Source organism: Sebastes umbrosus, chromosome 6 (genome assembly GCF_015220745.1).
Source record: "Sebastes umbrosus isolate fSebUmb1 chromosome 6, fSebUmb1.pri, whole genome shotgun sequence".
Classification (NCBI taxonomy): Eukaryota; Metazoa; Chordata; class Actinopteri; order Perciformes; family Sebastidae; genus Sebastes; species Sebastes umbrosus.
Window position 1 is genome coordinate 16,831,979 of NC_051274.1, and position 19,238 is coordinate 16,851,216.

The window sequence follows — 19,238 nt, forward strand, 5'->3', positions numbered from 1 at the left end:
CACTGATCCAATGCTGTTATCTGATATTGGGCCGATACTGACTGAAATAGCTGGCAAATCGTGACAATCGGGCCGATCTATTCGATTTATTCTATGCTTACGTCTGATTACGAGCACGCCGGTAGACCACATAGCTGAGGGAGCTGACAACAAACATGTCAGCTGTTTGGCGGTATTTCACGCTTGCTTGCTTTCTTGTAATAATAAAATAACAATTCACCAAATTTATATCTGTGTATTTATTTGTTATATTTTGTTTTACCCAGTTAGGTAAGTAATGTTTAAGTCAAGGCTGATGTTTCCTTACACATAAGAGAATGATCCCAGTCACTTCCACTCAGTGTGGCAAACAGCGTATTAATTAAACACTGGTATCGGATCAGTACTCGGTATCGGCCGATAACCAAAGCCCAGGTATCGCTATCGGGACTGAAAAAGTTGGATCGGTGCATCCCTTGTTTTTGCTTCATAGATTACTGTAACGATGGATTGATTATCACAATTTCTGGCAATTAATTGTCATTTAACTAACTGATTAATCCATGAATCGTTTCAGCACTACATTTTTCAATTATAGCCACTCTGAATAAAACATTTTCAGCTATTGTGACGATACAAATTTCACCAAATTTAAGTAAAGTTTACTGGAAAAAGAATGAATTGTTGAATGAATGTTTTAATATCTGTAAAGAAACATTTTGCAGTTGTTGAAAGTTATGGACTTAATATCTAGATTATCAACAACGTTTTGGTGCAGCATAAATTTAAATCTATCTACAGTCTTTAAACAACACGGGGACTCAAACAGTCACACGTGCAAATACACACATTCATGCATTCATCCCTCGGGCCAAACGGATCAGCAGCAGAGCTGACTGAAGTGAAAGGCACATGGCACACAGAGCCCTCACATCCTCCTCCGTTACTTTAGAGTCAAAGCAACTTATCATAAGCCACATGGCTCCGCGTGCACTCCAGAATCAGAACTGTGTGTTTCCAGTGATCCGGCTTCACAGCGCAGCACGGCGCCTGTAATTAACTCTTAAGAGAATGTGATGACGAAACAGAAGCTGCGAACTTCAAAAGACGAACCGAGAGCGTTTCCCGAGAGTTCAAACACATTATGGAAGTGGGCTCTCTGTTTCATAGGCCTATTAAATCATTGTGCAGTTGTGATTTCCCATCTGGTGAAATCAAAAACTTTACAATACTAACAGCAGTAAATAAAAAAGGGCCAATAAAGAAAGAATTCGTACAACTGGCTGAACTTTATGGGAGGCGGAAGGCACTTTCATTGCGGCTTATTATAAAACAGACACTAACTCTTTGCACACGACAACTGTTCCTTCATTTCCCAAGGACTGTTTGCTGCCACACATACAATAAATGTTTACTGTGTCGTGAAGCCCTTTTTCCAAATGACCTCGGATATTGTCAAGGCCTTACAGAGCGAGAGGGACCGACGCAATAGCACATACGATGCAGGGTTCATGAACCTACATTGTGTATGGTAATACTTCTCCATTTCTACTGCACGTGTGTCGCCTGTCCACCATATTCACCCCTGCGGCTAGAGCACAGCCTCGTGATCTGCCTTCCTGTCACCAACCGTGAGCAAACAACACACAAGGTAGCAGGCTGGGGGTCTGTGATCACATGAAGGCAGCTCCCAGGAATCAATAGGCCTCTGCAGAGGTGTTATTAGAGGCCCTGGAGATAATCACAGGTTGGGCTCTGAAATAGTCATTCCCCACCATAATGAATATCATAAAGCATCTGAATTATTGATACATGAAATGGAGCTCCTGGTTCAGATCTGTGCTAATGTTCAGACGCCAAATCAGAACCCAGACCAGCAGAAGCAGTGCATTAGCAGCTTTACGACTATTTGGTAATACCATGGGAGCTTTAAGAGATGGGGATTTACACCTCACCAAGGCTGCCTAGCCTTTTGTTTACCTCTGTAAACCCCCCCTGTCTGTATCCATTCATCAGGTATGTTTCCTGAAATGAGGAACGAGATACTGTAGACACAGACAGACAGAGTCAGAGAGAGTGAAAGTATACAGAGAAGCAGATGTTTTTTGGTTGAGTGGAAGAAAAAACTGAATATTTTGGAGAGGAAAAAAGAGAGGCGTGAAGTGAGGAAAAATAAATAGGGGAGAATCTCGGGTATTTAAAAGCCTTCATTCAGCCTTGAGCTGGGCTTGATGGGTGCAGAGAGGTCTTAGCTCAATGGACAGGACTGAACTAGAAGGCAGCTGCAGGCAGTGAATACAGCAGCTATACAGACTGTACAGGCAATCAGTTAAAACATGCTTCTTCTTCTTCTTCTTCATGGTATTGAGAAACTGCCACAGAAGAAGTTCCCTCTATTGATGGGTCATCTATATTCCTACGTCAGATCTGCTCATATAATATATAAACATGCTGCTTTTGTGCCATTTCCTTTCAAGTTGCAGCCACATGCCTTCAGATAAATTCAGATTCTTCTCCCCCCTCAGTAAACCGTACAGAGCAATTATCCTGTCTCACAATAAGCTGAAATCCTGCATCCCTATTGGTCCGGCGGACTGCTCCACTTCTCAACCTCACATAAACACACTTCCTGCTTTCACCTCGCACGGCTGCAGAGCACTCGACACACAACAATCATGGGGAAACAATACAGGGGGGAGAGAGTACATTACAGTGGCCACAATGGGCAATATTTTTCATAATGGTTTTCCTTTCATAATGGACCCCTAGGCAACAGTATGGGAGAACATATAGATCATTACAGAAGAGAAGATGGGGAAATATTGGTGACTGAAAGGGTGGAATACAACAGGAACTTCACAGACTGTATAACCGATTGTAATGTTGACATTATGTTTAGTATGTGGGACATACAGCCCCAAAAGAAGAGGGTTGCTCTAAAGCTCACAGCAAACCCATCCGGAGCCTCTGCGACCTGAAATCAGGATTACGATCCTGCCCATCTTTGTAGGTTTTACTTTTTTATTTTGTAGTAATGTTTTAGAGCTGAAACAACTAATGGTTTTTATAGCCCCATATAGTGATACTTTCGTGTTTAATGGCTAATACTTATATTGATATTTAGATCGGTGTTAAAGGTTGCCTTCCTGCCTTTTCTCAAAGCCCTGTTCCCCAAAATTAACATTGTTTTCTGTCTGCTTAATGAATTCATTTCAGTCAATTCAGTCAGTTTTGGTTTATTTGATAGATTAGTGTATAAATGACACAAGCTTGTTTAGTTTGTTTGTGTTATGGGTTCATAGGATTTCTTGTTGTTCTACCTGGGATGTTGCGGTACATCAGCAGCTCAGTCAAGGACAGTGCAAACAGGTTTGCCTCATTATGTCCTCCTAGCAGGGACGGGCTGGATACTTAATATGTAAGAAAGGTAAGATAGCTCTGCAGTGAATGACTGTGTGAATTTGGATGCTTGCTCGGTTTAGCTCACCCTACGTACCTGGGCAGGTGGAAGGTTCCAGTTAGGTGAAGCTGAGAAGATAGATAAAGGTAAAATCCCATTCACTGGAGTACGGGGAGGGGAAAACGAGTTGGCAGCTCACTGTGAGGCTGCATTTTTCAGTTCTTTTTTGCCCTTTATTTCAGTAAACTCTTTGTTAATAAATGCCACTGTTTTGCACTACTCCTGTTAATTGATCTGGTTCTTCAACCTTTCCTTTTTTTTAAGTTTTCCGGTGCTGAACCACCTCATCTGCCTTTTATATGGGGTGGCGCCTCAAATATTGGCCTATAATAGTTTTTAACATAAACTACAATCTTGATATTGATCTCTTAGATTGTGACCAACACGCATACTGAGCTAACCTGACCTGCCAGATGGTTTGTTACACAGAACCATCTGAGAAGCCGTCATTGGAAACTGCTTAGAAAAGTGCAGGCACTTTCAAAAAAATACTTGGCAGGTGATTGGACGAAGCATCTATCAATCAAACTCTTGCTGAAGCCAGTCGTGAGAAGAGCGAAAACATTGCCTTCAGTGCCGTTCTTTGCTCTTCTTTCAATGAAGAAATACTCTCCAGTTCTGATATAACTGATGCTATTGCAGCATCTACGTTAACCTCTTCAGGAGCCGCCATTGTCGTTTTGTTCCATGTCGTGTCACACACACATAAGCCATGCCCATAGCTGCCAGTAGCTCCTCACTTGACACTGATTAGTCCGTGCACTGGCTTGCCGGACACAAACGTGTGATGTGATCCTATGATTCTTGAGTGATCTTGTGACATCGCGAGAATCCAGCTGCCGTTCAAGGTAAATACTGAGCGGGATGTTTTGCTTAAAAAACTACTGCTAGTGCTCTCTAGTGAACAAACTATGTAATGATATTGTTTCTAAATCACCTCAAACCTAATTTGGCATTTCTGCACTGTAAATTCTTATTACATATTGGCCGACAAATACATTGATACCAATATAGTTGTAATGCGCTAATATTGGCTGATATATCATCCTGGCTGGAGCTAAATCTGTCCTGACGGTTTATATAATGAACCGCAAGGAATTATGGCTTTGCTTCGTTGAAAATGTGTTTGAAAGTATGAAAGTGAATGTAAATGTTTTTGTGCAACTATGCTTTCTGTAGTTTGCTGCTTTACTTCTGCTAAATTCAAATTAAGTTTAATAAAGCGTAGCAGATCAAGAAGCCATTTTCACCTCTTTCACTTATATATTGGCAGTTGAGACACTTTTTGCAGTTAATGGAAACTTGGAAGTACCCAATTTATAATTCATCTCTTAAAGTAATTACCCTTCCTTCTTTTTATTAAATCAGTTTTCAGTGTTTTAACATTTAGCTCTTTTATGCCATACATTTCATTATGTCATCATTTCTCCCCCTCTGCTCTCAGGTTTTATTACCAGCCGCTGACTGACTGTGCCAGTGAGCAGTGCTGGCGAGTCACGAATAGAAAGACATTAAATACCTTGAGGAACATGTCTGTGGGTTATTCTGCTCAGTCAGGTGGTAGGCTGGTAGGTCGGGTAATAGTAGTAGTTTACTTTATTTCATAAATGGGACAGTACCATTTAATACATAAACATGGTAAAAAAAAACAAAAAAATGCCAGAATTAGCCAAGAGGCTATTTTTCATCTGTAGTACCTCACAGCCAAACACCTCTGTTCAGGTTCAGATATTCTTTTGTGCTGGAGGCATCATCACACATGCTACATTAATTTAACTGGGACACGTGTGTACACGTGTGAAATCTTGGAATCAAATTAACAAACATTTTGCTGTCCAAGTTCCTTTTTCAATTTCATTCCCATTTTTTTTCCATTATCATCTGGACCAGGGCTAAAATCTACAAATTGAGATATAATTGAGATATTTATTAAAGAAAATGTGCAATTTGGTCAATTAAATGGAACGAGCTAAAACAATTACTCTGTGGATCAAGAGAAGATTATATATTTAATCAGCAACAATTCTAATAATTCATTAATTTATTTGTTACAGTTGTTTAATCAAGCCAACTGTAATTAAGGGATAATCTACAGCGAGCTGGTCGTTGTTGCGAAATAAACCCCAACAGGTCGATGCGGGACCCAGACGTGACGCTTGAAACAAAACTGGTCCTTCAGATTCCGAGATCAGAGCTGCTTCCATAGCAACGGTCTGTTATAAAGAAATAACAGACCGTAGAACGCCATGATTGATCAATCAGAATCAAGTATTGAACAAAGCCGTGTAAAAATAAAAGTAATATTCTCTGGTTTCAGCTTCTCAAATATGACAATTTGTTGCTAAAAATGTAATATCTTTGGGTTTTGGACAGGTGGCTCCCACAACTTGTGATGGACATTTTTCACTATTTTTTTTTTTTTTACATTTCATAGATAAAATGTTAAATTGAAAAAAAATCAACATATTAACTGTAAATAATCATGATTTGCAGCCCCTAAATGTAACTTATTCTTCTTTTGCAATCAATGAAAGCTGCTTTAATCAAGTGCGTGGAAATGTTAAAGCCAACGGAACCACATCAAGAAAACTACCACGTGTGTTCACACAAAACAAATCCTGCAATCACAAAAACCTGGTGAGACGAGTTTCCCTTTATGCTCCAAGCATTCGGATGAGCTGGCTATTACTGCACACACTGGCGGTAGTGAAGTGAACACAATCAATTTGAACGGTTTCTGGGCTTATTGTTGTCGTTTACTCTACGCTCCTCTTGCTGATCATCTTAGCAGGCTAAGTGGCAGAATCATCATAACCAGCGGTCCAACGACTACATCATTAGCTAACTACATTGACTCAAATATGCACATTCAGGAATGGGAAATAGGCTATTACATCTGAGCTATTACATTGCTTGTGTAGCTCTAGAGCTGATGAAACACATACGATTGCTTTGTTGAGAAAAAAAAAGGTAGACAGCGTGAAAGAACAGGTACAGAGTAATATGAGAGGAGTGTAAACAAGGAAAGGAAAGAAAAACATACAGCATGAAACAACGGTTCAAATGAATCTCTGGGGTATGTTTCTGCTATAACAGTGTAGCAGCCGCTCTGCCTGCTCTGAGTGTGATTGGTCGTCCCCAGAGATCGCCCCGACTCTGGCGTTAAGCATGTTGTGCGAGTCGTTCTCTGTGAACGCTGCTTCAACACTAATGTTGCCCCATAAATTCCCCTTATCTTCTTTAACTCGGTTTCTAAAGTCTGTACTAAATCTTTTAGACAACGACCACATTCAACAGATGTCTGAAAATAACACAACTGGGCAGCCAGTCACCTTTTTTTTGCAACATTATTCTGCTGAATAATGCTACAACTAAGTTTTCTTATAAACTTTTCAAATATGCTCACTCAAAACATCTAAAACAAGTGGAGTGATTCAGCATACTGGAGGGCACGGCACAGCAGCTCACAAATGGCACAATAATTAATATTTCACTTCCTCCCCTCTTACTAATGCCACACAAGCACAGTCAGAAAATACACAAAGATCAATCACTCGCTGAGAGCCTCACACACCCCCGACGCTTCAATGGAGAATGATTACCCCACAGTTTTTTTCCACATTTCTTTTCAGATACTGGGTGAAAAATGTTGTTTTCTAGTGACTCAGTGATCTACAGCGCACACTACATGACTGCAACATCCTGGATTCAAATCTGGCCCCTGACCTTTGTCACTTTTCTGTTTTCCTGTCTCGCTAAAAGGAAAAAACTGCATAAAAACAAGCCAAACATAACAGAGCAAGGACTTTATGATAAATGTTGCTTTCAGTTTGATTTATGCTGTAACTTTTAGTCCATCCTGTCACTGAATATTTCTTGTGAGTGTAAGTATGTGTGTGTGATTCTGACCCTTGACAGACTTGTTGAGAGCATGCATTCAGTTTTTCTGCCGCCCACTCACATTCATCAACATCCAAAAGATGAGGAATACATTTTCCCAACAAAATATACACCAATATTCAACAGAAACTACCTTAATACCTTAATGATTACCTCTGGGAAACAGTTATAAAGCAACTTGTGTGAGCCTAAACAGAAGCAAACAAGGCTGCTGAGCTGGAGAGGAAAACACTCAACCTTCGATCACAGCCAACATCTTGTTTACAGTTATTATGATCTATTTAACCTATTAACTTTCACCTGTGCTTGACAATTTGCTTACAGAGCAACAATCACACGGGGACCATCAGAGAGAACACAAATGAGTGAGGTATTAATCAGCGAGAAACAGCAAATTCCTCATTTCTGCAGCGTTACCAAAGTCTCAAAATAACCCACAGATGTTCCTACTCATCAGAAACGTCTGAACGCTGCTCTTTGAAAATAAAAAACACATTCCCACTATGCATTGGGATTTATTTTTGGGCTGCACATGAGCCAGAAAAGTGGGCTACGGATTAGGCGCACATTGCTGTTTGATGATGAAGCACACAGCACTAGGGGGCGTCTTTGAAACTCTCTCCAGCCTTTTGAAGCCCCCTAAGTCTGTCCCACCGACGCGGCTGTCTGCGCTCATCTCTCCTTGTTTTTAGAGAGGGCTCTCTCAAGCTCTGAGCTCAGCACAGGCTAATGGGTGAGCAGCGATGAAGGCTCATATACGCAGGGATCATTTCATTAAGGCTAAGCCTAATGATCTCTTCCAACAATGCATTTGGCCACTGAAGTTCATTGTGCACATCAGGAAAAACAACACTGCAGCACTGAAACTGCTGTGTCATAAAAAAGCTGATGCTTGGAGAGCAGCTGCAACAGACTCAAACATTAGGACACAGCAAAGTTTTCAAGCTGTCCAGACCCATATATCTGCCACTGAAAGGCTAATTACCAAGGCAGCGATGTGAACTGCAATGACTTTTAGACATTAACAAGGCGAGAGCAAGACAAGAAGCTTTGCCGTGGTGCTGGAAATGCTGTAGTACTCATGGTACAAGCATGGAGCACATAGTGATAAAAAAATAACATCTTACTGTACCCAAAGGAAGACTTCCATTTACGGCAGGGGACGACTCTTCTGCAGCCGGCAGACACCAACCACCCAGGATTCTCTGTGACTTCGACAGGTAGGGAGGCATGTCTCCTACAGAGGGACAAACACAACACGTCTCAGACTGTTGACATAGAAGAAACCTGTAAATGTTACATGACAAGCTCTGCATTAAAATTATCCATTTTCCCCTCAGAGGTTTCCTACTGGGGGTTTGTGACTTTCATGTCTTTACCTCTGTGTACTTCATTTTTCACAGACTATTTTAGAACAGTACTGCATCATTTTTCTGTCATTCAGCAAACCTGGTAATATGGATTTCTGTTCTCTTAACAGTGCAGTCTTTACAGGAAAAATTGCATCAAAGGGTCCGAAAAGTGCCTAGTTTCAAACCACTAACCACAAAGTATTACCAGAGTACACATCACAACACACAATATGACTAATGCCACATGTGCACCAAAGCTGAGCTTGTTAAGTATTAAAATAATTCACTTAAAAGACCAGATCAGTGTTTGCATGCCCTCAACATGTGATAGCAGCGCACAAGGCACCCTTTGGCGTCTGTATGAGACCCACCTGGCTTTCAAGTAACTACAATATAAACCCATCCATGTCAATATTAAATGCTCAGAGATAGTGGTCGGGGTGTGTGGTGACATAGTTTAAAAAGCAAAAAAAAACACACATAGGACAGGTGGATTGGTCTAACAAACACAGGGCTTTCATCCAGGAGGCTACTGTTTTAGTCCCGTGTGAAACCAACAACGTGTTGTTTGTCTTTGTGTTCACAACGTTAAGTTTCACTTTCACTTTACAAAAGTAGTAATTTATTCATTTATTTTTTAAGCCAATCCATGATGTTTGTTGCTAAACCTAACAAAGTGGTTTTGTTCCCTAAACATAAGCAAGTGTTTTTGTTTGAATTCACAACGTTAACTGCATGTTTACTGCAACCGTATTTGAGCGTCATAGTTTGACACGCTGGGCTACCCAGTGCGTTAGAGAGTGACGCCAAGGGGTGTTGGCAAAACGTCAGTATGTGACAAGTTGGGATGAGAATGTGTTGTTCCTTGCTTGAGATGCATACCGGTAACTTATTACAGGCTTAGTACATTATTGATCCATCATTGTTGCATGGCCTACAGATGATGCATTTATGTGACATCATATAGATCAGAAAAAACAACAACATCACTACTTGGAAATTTCAAGTTTCATTGCCTTTTTAAAATATGAATTCAAAATTCCTTCTCTAATAAGCTTAGGTTTGTGTGACCTTTTTCACATCCTTGTACAAAAGTATCCTAATTTGTACTTTATTGGAGTTATCTAAGTATATGTCCATGTGCACTTATGATTAATGTACTTAAAGCTTAAGTAGTACAACTTACATATCGTATACCTGATATATTGTGTACTACACATGTGTACTTGACAGTGCTATGAATGCTGTTGTAATTCATGTGTATTTAAGTACACTTTTTTGTATTAATGGCAGACATTTTTAACATGTACTTGTATTATTACCTTTACCTTATTATACCTGTATTAATATACACTTAATATAGTACCATACACTTAAAATTTGTCATGTTTTGTTCCCAAAAATACCTGTTTATCTATTTTTGTCTCTGACCAAAGATAGAAATGGAAAGGAACAGACCAGTTGTAAAATTAGCTCAAGAAATGTGAACACGTCACAATTTAGGGAGAAAAGACGACAACCTGGTTGATCAAAGAAGAGAAAATGTCACACGGGGTACTGTAGGTTCTTTGTAGTGTCTGTGCGGATTCATAGTTTCTGCTCGGTGTACTGCAGTTAAAGCGGTTTTGTCCTCTACTGATCATTGCTCAGACAGTTCTCATCTCCTTCCACTGGATACCATTTTCCACAGAGGCCTTTCTCTCTCATCTACTGTTTGTTAAGTTTTTCACTGAGCTGGGCGGCTTGTCTCAGACAGGCCGGGAACGGTTCTCAGCCATTCAATATGCAGTCAAAAAACAACAGCCTAGCCATCTGTCAAAGGGGATGAGGTCAAAAACACAAAGCCGTCAAGTCCGTAATGATTGCCATAGCTGATTTGATTCAGGCAAACTACATGTACATGCTGTATGTTGAAGGAATAATTGCTAATTGTGCAGTCAAATAAAACCATATTCCAAATAACATAGTCATGTATTCTGTAAAAGCATTAGTAGCCAAAAATATAAGCATCCTTCATTCAAACACAGATTGTACTCAGGCTCTGTATGAAAAGTCCTGAGTATTATCAATGGCTAATTGTGTCATGGCTCCTGCCATTTACTGCTGTTTCGGCATATTGAATTATTAATTTAAGAAATGCTAATGTCTCTGCTCTGGCGGAGTTGGGAACTGTGAACCTTGAGTTAGTCTGAATTTTCTTCCTGTCTCCCATGAGTTACTGTGATGGTGTTTCAGACCTGTCAGTGCAATGACTGACGCACAAACACCCACAATTCATGAAAAAAGAAATGTCAGCTCTTTTCCACCGCGGGAGAGATGTTCGAAGACTCAAAAGCCATGTTCGTCTTTGTCTTTGCTTTCTTTCATGTGGAGGAAAGTGTTTTCAGAACAATGCAGAGGGACTCGCGCAAGGACAAAGACGAGCAGGCTCGGTGTCCTACCCATCAAAGTTGAGCATCGCTCTCCATGGCAACAAGAGATGGCGGTGGAGACGAGAGAAGACGATAGGTTCGTGCGGTCCCTGCGGAGAGCGCCGGCTGACGGTGAGAGACGGCACTAGACCGGCCCTGAAACACAGCACGGTCACCTCTCCTCCCTGCAGACAAATAGCAGCTCAACTGCCCTGACACGTACTGTCAGAGCATCGGAGGACCGGCCGGCTCTTTTTTAGGTTACGTTTCTGTATGAATTAAGCACAGCTCAGTCCACACATTGTGCTGTTTTAGAGAAGTGCCCCGCCTGCAGATAGAAAACTGCAGCTCCATCGCTATTTAAGCGAATCCCTCATCTGTTAGAAGCAAAAGAAGTTGCAAGAGTGCAGTCTCTTTGCTCCCATTTATGTTAATTCCTTTGGCATTTCGTTCTGCTTTGTAAATGATTCCCCACATGCAACAACAAGAAGGCCTGAATTAATGTGTAAATTGATTGGAAACACGTTGTTTACTGGTGTTGTTCGGAGACACACTCTGAGAGAGGTTTTGACCTCTACAACAACAGCCCAGCAAAGCTTTATTCTCTTCATTGTCATCTCTACAATAATGGGAGGCATGGTGGGGGCTTTATAATCCCTGCCTCTCTGTTTTCCCAACTCTCTGTGGAGAATTACAGGGAAATAAAAGCTGCAGACCCCGCCGAGGCTTTCCTCCAGAATACCTCCAGTCACTCATTATATACTGCATCTCTCTGGCAAGCTATTGTGGCCTTCGTATGCGTTCGGACAAAACATGTTCAAACATCATTCCAAGCAATAACGTTTCAAATTTCAATCTCAGTTCTCAGGCACTCACAATTAAACGCCTGCCATCCATCACAGGGCACAAGTAAACAGGTATAAATAACAAGAGCACAAATGGACTTTCAAAAAAAAAAGTGCTCACCAGTAGACAAGAGCACTTTCATCCTGCACTCTCATCACAAATGTTGTGATGAAGTGTCGGACTACTCCTGGCTACACTAGGCTTTTGTCATGCGCTATAGTCTGCGTTTATGAATGGGCGCAGCACAAAAGTGCACCAGGGAGTGGGAGAACGTCTTATCTTTAGACATTTACTGGAGAACAATCCAATAACGGCAGGTCACTGAGGCTGTTGAGCGCCCGCCTGCCTCTCTCACCAAGGTCCTAATCACATCTGAATGAAGCCATCCATTCTGATTACAGAACAGCAGACCAATTAAACGCCGCCATGTTGTTATTCCTCTCTCATTAGCCACGGAGTGTGTATGAGAATAATCCCCTCATCACCGACAGGGCCAATCTCTCTGTCACACATACACAGGCTAAAACTTCTATCAAACCAGTGCAACGCAATCCATCGGGAGCAAGGCTTATTTATTTATAGCGCCTGTGCCAAGTTCAGTGGCTTTTCAATTATTAATGATAATGAAACCTACCAAGCCATGTAACACACAAAATTTTAAACAGCCAGGCTCACTTGTGTCATGGTGTGGCATATTAACGGGGTGAGAGATGTAAGTGACTGTAAGTCTGCTGTGTGTTGTCAGCAGAGTGCGGCGTTGGCAGTTGTAGTGATTTTTAAACAGCTTTGAGCTCTGATACAAAAGGGATCTCAGAGCCAAGACAGATCATGTGACTGATATAGAGAAATTCCCAGCAATGGTCACGGTGATTTGAAAAAACTGGCTGCTGCTTCACTTTAAACAGATGCTACTGAATAATTGCACTTAGATACTATATCCTTCGGGAAAGCGTTAGAGCCAGCAGCATACAGAAAGTTTTCACTGAGGCTGAGTGTAGTGGAGCTCTTTCAGTGTGGAAGCAAAGAAACTTCAAGTTTTTAAAATTGCACTTGAAACTATTTTTTTTTTAAGATTTCCACTTGAAACTAGTGGAAATTTAAAAGAAGGGGATTCAAACCACATATATTAAGACAACTATCTGAATGATATGTATTCAGTGGTTAAGTATTAGAGATACAGTTTGTAGGATTTAGTGGTATCTAAGTGGTTGCAGATTGCAACCAACTGAATACCCCTCTGCTCACCCTTCCCTTTCCAAACGTATCAGAGAACTACGGTGGCCTTCAGGTAACGTAAAAATGCAAAAGGCTCTCTCTAGAGCCAGTGTTTGGTTTGTCCGTTCTGTGCTACTGTAGAAACATGGCGGAGCAACAGGGCGGACTCTGTGAAGAGGATCTGCTCCCTATGTAGATATAAAGGGTTCATTCTAAGCTAACAAAAACACAATTCTTTGTTTCAGGTGATTATACACTAATGAAAACATAGTTATGAATATTGTATTCTATTTCAGCCAATAGATCCCCCAAAATCCTACACACTGGTCCTCTAAGTGGTGATTATATTTCACAACCGCGCATTCAGTCGCTCATAAGATTAAAATCATTAAGACCTTTCTTTGCTTCAATAATTAACTATACAACACAGTGTTGGAGGAGGAGCAAGATCCATTCATGTATGTAGGACAAGCAGCACATATCTGGTTATTAATGTTGTATTTCTTCAATGCCAATGAGCCTGTTTGCTCTAACATGTTGTTAATGAACACAGCTTCAGCCACTCTGCTGATCTGCATTGAGACGTAACAACACTTACTGTACCACCTGGTGTTGGTGGTACACGTGAAATTATATGAGGCGTGATTAGCAATGAGAGCTCTTGGTGCATTCCCAGCTCATCAGCAGAGTCCCAGCACCAGATTGTCATATAAATAATAATCGAAAAATGAATGGGGAGACAAGTTTTCATTAAAACGCTGATTTACAAAAAAAAATAGCCCTTTATTCTCATCTAAAGGGGAGTTTTTTGTTGCCACTGTCGCATAACAACGCATGCTCATGGTGATCTCTTGTTGGGTCTCTAAATTATAGAGTACGGTTTTGACCTGCTCTATATGAAAAGCGTCTCAAGATAACTTCTGTTATGATTTGACGCCATATAAAAATGAATTGAATTGAATCTATAATAGCTGTAGTTACATTTATTTTTATTTAATCCACCATTTATTTAAGTTTTACCTCTATTTTATTAGATCTCTTTTTTACATCCTTTTTTTTAATGTAATTATTGGACAGATTTATTTGTGTTTTTTATTCAACACCCTTTTTATTGTCCAATTATATAGAGTGTTTTTGATTAACTGCTGAAATTTGGTCCGTTTATTGATGAATTCATCCACTTGTGAAGTGTTTTATTATTCCCTCGCTTATTGTCCAATTACATGTAATTTAATAAACTGTTTTATCATCACCGTCTGTCCTACATAAAACACCTTGTACATCTAGTCCAATTTACATGTCCAGCCTTGCTAACTTCATAGAGATGTCAGCTCCACATTACTGCAGTATCTCCAACTGCACCTGACACAGCAGGAGATGAGCTGCTCTTGAAGCTTTTCACTAATTTGCAGGATCAGTGCCATCACTCTATCGCTCAAAGCTAAGCAGAAGTCTGCAATCACTTTAATTCAGAAATATCACGGCTTTTGCATCCAACCCCGTGTATGCAGCTGCCAAACAAGTCACATGATGCAAAGTGTGCTGGTAGAGCTGTGCACGACGTGAAGATCGAAGCTCAGATTAAACAGTTAGCACAATGACAGTTTTGGCAACACCAGCTTCATATTGATGAAGGGAAGATTCTGTGTGCCGTGGCCAAATTCACAACCAAGAAGGATATGCAGAGGGTTGCTGCTGCTGCTATTTGGGAGGTTTCCAACCACATCAAAGCATCAATTTGGTGAGATGGGATTGTTTGCCTCTGAAGCCTTGTCCTTCATTTCCACTGCTATGCTTTTAGATTCTACCAGCATCTATCAGCAGCAGCAGCAGCACAGCGAGATGTGATAACAAAGAGGAGCTTCTTCTGGTATCAATATACTGCATATGCATTATTATTATCTGTTAAGGTATGGAAAACCATTTCACCAGTTAAAGTTCATTATATTTGACTGCATGATATTGCACACTGTACTGGGGTCAGCCACATCATGACGGCCAACAACGGTGAAAAGAAAAGTGTAAACAAAGACTTTTTTGTTTTGGATCATGTTTTCCAGTTAATATTTGTTGCCAGTTTGAAATGATCGATACTGAGTGCTGCATAGTAAGGCTGGATGCCAGTGATGGCAGTGGAATTGATTGAAACATCACTTCATGATTTATGTGAATGAACACTGACTTTTGTTTATTATTTCAGAAAAAATCCCTATTTTGTCCACAAGCAATTTCACCTGAGCCAAAGTTTTGTAAACACTCTCCAACTATAATTCAAATAACATTTAATAAAGCATAGAGTGTTTGAGTGTCATTAATATTAGGCAACCTCCATAAAACCAGTAAAACAAAAAAAATATGAAACATTGATGAGACATATTTGTATTAAATTTTGATATAACCTATTTTCTACAAGGATTTTTTTTTCTTTCCTTTGGTACGCTACCGTTGATGGGGATGCTACAGAGTGGCAGACAAACTTCACATGCATATATCTCTCACTCTTGCGTGCACAAACACATTTGCTGCGCTGGTACAAAGACAAAGACTGGCACACATCTCCAGGCTGTGGCCCACTGGATTCGCTTCAAATTTGTGATAGGACATTTAGAGCAGAATGAAAAGCGGCCTGGGGAGCGCAGACAGCCGAAGCACCTAAGGAGAGAACAGACATGGCCTGGAAAATTTTAACTGAAACACGGGACAGGCTCCGCTACACTCTGCTCGACTTGTCTAGACACTGGTGGGTCCTTAATACACAGCTACAGAGGAAGAGGATCCCACAGCGAGGCGTCCCTAAAGAGAGAAGCTGCCGATAAGGAGTGTGTTTACCGGGGAGAGAAGCCCATTTACTCTCTACATGCAAGCCATATTTCTTAGCTGTGTTCACAGCAATGATGCATCCACATTATAGTTTTAAATCAGCCCACATCTTAACTCAGCAAAAACACCCCCCTTACACTCTTAGAAATAAGGGTTCGAAAAGGGTTCTTCCTGAAGGGCTGAGGTTCTACCCAGAACCATTTGCTTTCTGAAGAACCCTAAATTCTTATATATCTCACCCGTTTAAATTATATTAAAGGTCCCATATTATGCTAATTTTCAGGTTCATACTTGTATTTTGTGTTTCTACTAGAACATGTTTACATGCTGTAATGTTAAAAAAAAACTTTATTTTCCCCATACTGTCAGCCTGAATATGCCTGTATTTACCCTCTGTCTGAAACGCTCCGTTTTAGCGCGTTTCGCCGGAATTGCGACAGAATTGCAACAGGATTGCGTTGCTACGCAACAGTTTGGGTCCATGTTTACTTCCTGTCAGTTGATGACATCCACATCCACTGCAACCAGTAATAAACTGGGACACATTTAGAATGTTTATGTTTAAAACTGCATAAAGGGTCTAAATATTGTTTATTTGTGACATCACAAATGGACAGAAATCCTGACAGCTTGTTTCAGATGCAGAGTTTCTGAATACGGGCTGTGTGTATCTCCCTGTGGATTGAGCATTTCAATACTTTCACAGTATTTATATAGGACTGAAGCCTGCTTTATAATAAATAAACATAAAAATCTCACTTTTTTATAATATGTCCCCTTTAAGGCTTCAAGTTAAAGTGCTCTGCTGCGTCACCCGGCCCGCCTCAGCTCCACCGACAATCCACCTCTTTTGCCCATTTTTGGATTAGCCGTGAGTTAGGCTGTGTCGTATTGTAGTATTTAGGGCCATCTGCCATGCCAAACTGATGGACAAAACATTAATTTTCAGAAAAGAAGTTTCAATAATTAAAAGTTGTGGTTATAATATAAACGTATAGGTTTGCTACATTATCCAGGAGACTCTGTAACTGTTGCTGCCTCACTGTTGTGCCTTTCATCGTTAGTGTTATTAGTGACACCTGTGCATCTCCTACTATGTCAAGACCAAATGTCCACTGTGAAAAAGGCCTATCTTGTTGCACGAGTTAATTTAATACTGCTCGAATACTGTGGTATATATATGGATATTTTGGGTGCATATTTTAAAACAAAGTTCTTCAAAACACAAGATATCAGGTACCTACTAAAACACACAAACCCTGGATGTCATCATATCAAATTCTCTCCATTTCTGTTGTGAAATTTCATGTGCACTTTTGGAAATAGGCTGCAGTAAATGGCACTCCAACAGCTAGGAAAGTACTCTTTACACCAGAGAAATAAAATGGAGCCCGCTCCGTGAACCGGAGCACTAAGGGGCAATAAAGCTACTGCATGGCTGCATCGGGGCAAATTTATGAGCCCCGTTGTCGCCTTTTTTCACTTTTCACATGGACAAAACAATGAGGTATTCATGGTGAAAAGACAGTAGCTACGCTGACTGACTATACCATTAAGGTAATGTAATGTCTGAAACGCTCCGTTTTAGCGCATTTCGCCGGAATTGCGACAGAATTGCAACAGGATTGCGTTGCTACGCAACAGTTTGGGTCCATGTTTACTTCCTGTCAGTTGATGACATCCACATCCACTGCAACCAGTAATAAACTGGGACACATTTAGAATGTTTATGTTTAAAACTGCGTAAAGGGTCTAAATATTGTTTATTTGTGACATCACAAATGGACAGAAATCCTGACAGCTTGTTTCAGATGCAGAGTTTCTGAATACGGGCTGTGTGTATCTCCCTGTGGATTGAGCATTTCAATACTTTCACAGTATTTATATAGGACTGAAGCCTGCTTTATAATAAAAAAAACATGAAAATCTCACTTTTTTATAATATGTCCCCTTTAAGGCTTCAAGTTAAAGTGCTCTGCTGCGTCACCCGGCCCGCCTCAGCTCCACCGACAATCCACCTCTTTTGCCCATTTTTGGATTAGCCTTGAGTTAGGCTGTGTCGTCACTACCAAGACGGTGACGGTCGGAGCCACCCACTTTGAACTTCACAACGGCTCTTCAGAAACCTACGGGTGACGTCACGGAGACTACGTCCATATTTGATACAGTCTATGGTTACATCACACGAGGAGATGTTCTTCTCTCTAATCTCAAACACATACACACACAGATCAGAAAATGATGGCGCATCACACACTACAGGATATTATTAAGATTATCGTGCCAGAGGGAGCAACGCACCACCTCATTTGATCGCTCTCACATGATCTCATGGGCAAGCAGATGTAAACAAAATGAAGATGTGGTGCTACAACCTGCTGTAGTTATGCTTTACAGTGAGAAAAAGAAAAAACGAAGGCTAGAGTCTGGATGATAAATGGTTGGGGAGACAAGGTCAACACGGGTTATCTGTTCTTCAGCAAGAAGTGGAGGGGAGATTTTAATCTGTTTTAATATCTCTCAACAGTAGTATGCCAGCTAACATTAGCCTCAAGGGCTAGAATAATTTACTTGGAAACACCGTCAGCTGCTCCAGATTGTCTCTCTCATTGGCTATTGTGGTCCCGCTCATAGTACAGACGTAATCATCCAGATTTTCAAACATGTTTGAACTTATTCCAGGCGGCTCTGATGAGTCTGCAAACAGTTCTGGAGGTTTGAGACTGGATCTGTAAACCCGTCACATGTAAGGGATAATGTACAGCGAGCCGGTCGTGGTTGTGAAATAAACCCCGACGCAAAGCGAAGTCTTGCATCGCCCTGAAGGGGTTTATTTTACAACAATGACCCACTAGCTGTACATTATCCCACTTATTACACGGCTACTTACTTAAGAAATCTATAATTTGACACAAAAACGATCCTCCAGAGTCGGACATCAGAACTGCGTCCATAGCAACGGTCTGCTATAAAGAAATAACAGACCTTAGAACGCCGTGATTGACCAATCAGAATTGAATATTCAACGAAGCCGTGTAATAATACCAGATAATCTGGGCCGAACATCGGTATTGTTGAAAGTATGGGTGTTAAAAGATCCTCCCAGCCCACTCAGGGCTAAAGGTGGAACCGGTTCTACCAGGAACCAAAAAGGGTTCTCCTGTGGGGACAGGCTGAAGAACCCTATATGGTTCTAGTTAGCAGCATTATTTCTAAGAGTGTGCAAATCTCCGGCCACTAAGGTTCACACAGAGA

General features: G+C 40.8%; 1 protein-coding gene across 5 annotated transcripts in view; it reads right to left on the reverse strand.

The window, feature by feature from the left end:
• LOC119489521 (IQ motif and SEC7 domain-containing protein 1-like) overlaps positions 1-19,238 on the reverse strand; it is a 102,274-nt gene that overhangs the window by 63,753 nt on the left and 19,283 nt on the right. For all 5 annotated transcript variants that reach the window (XM_037772050.1, XM_037772045.1, XM_037772053.1 and 2 more), the window contains exon 3: positions 8,472-8,576. In XM_037772050.1, coding sequence (XP_037627978.1) covers positions 8,472-8,576 — 105 coding nt within the window. The remainder of the gene's footprint in view (positions 1-8,471; positions 8,577-19,238) is intronic.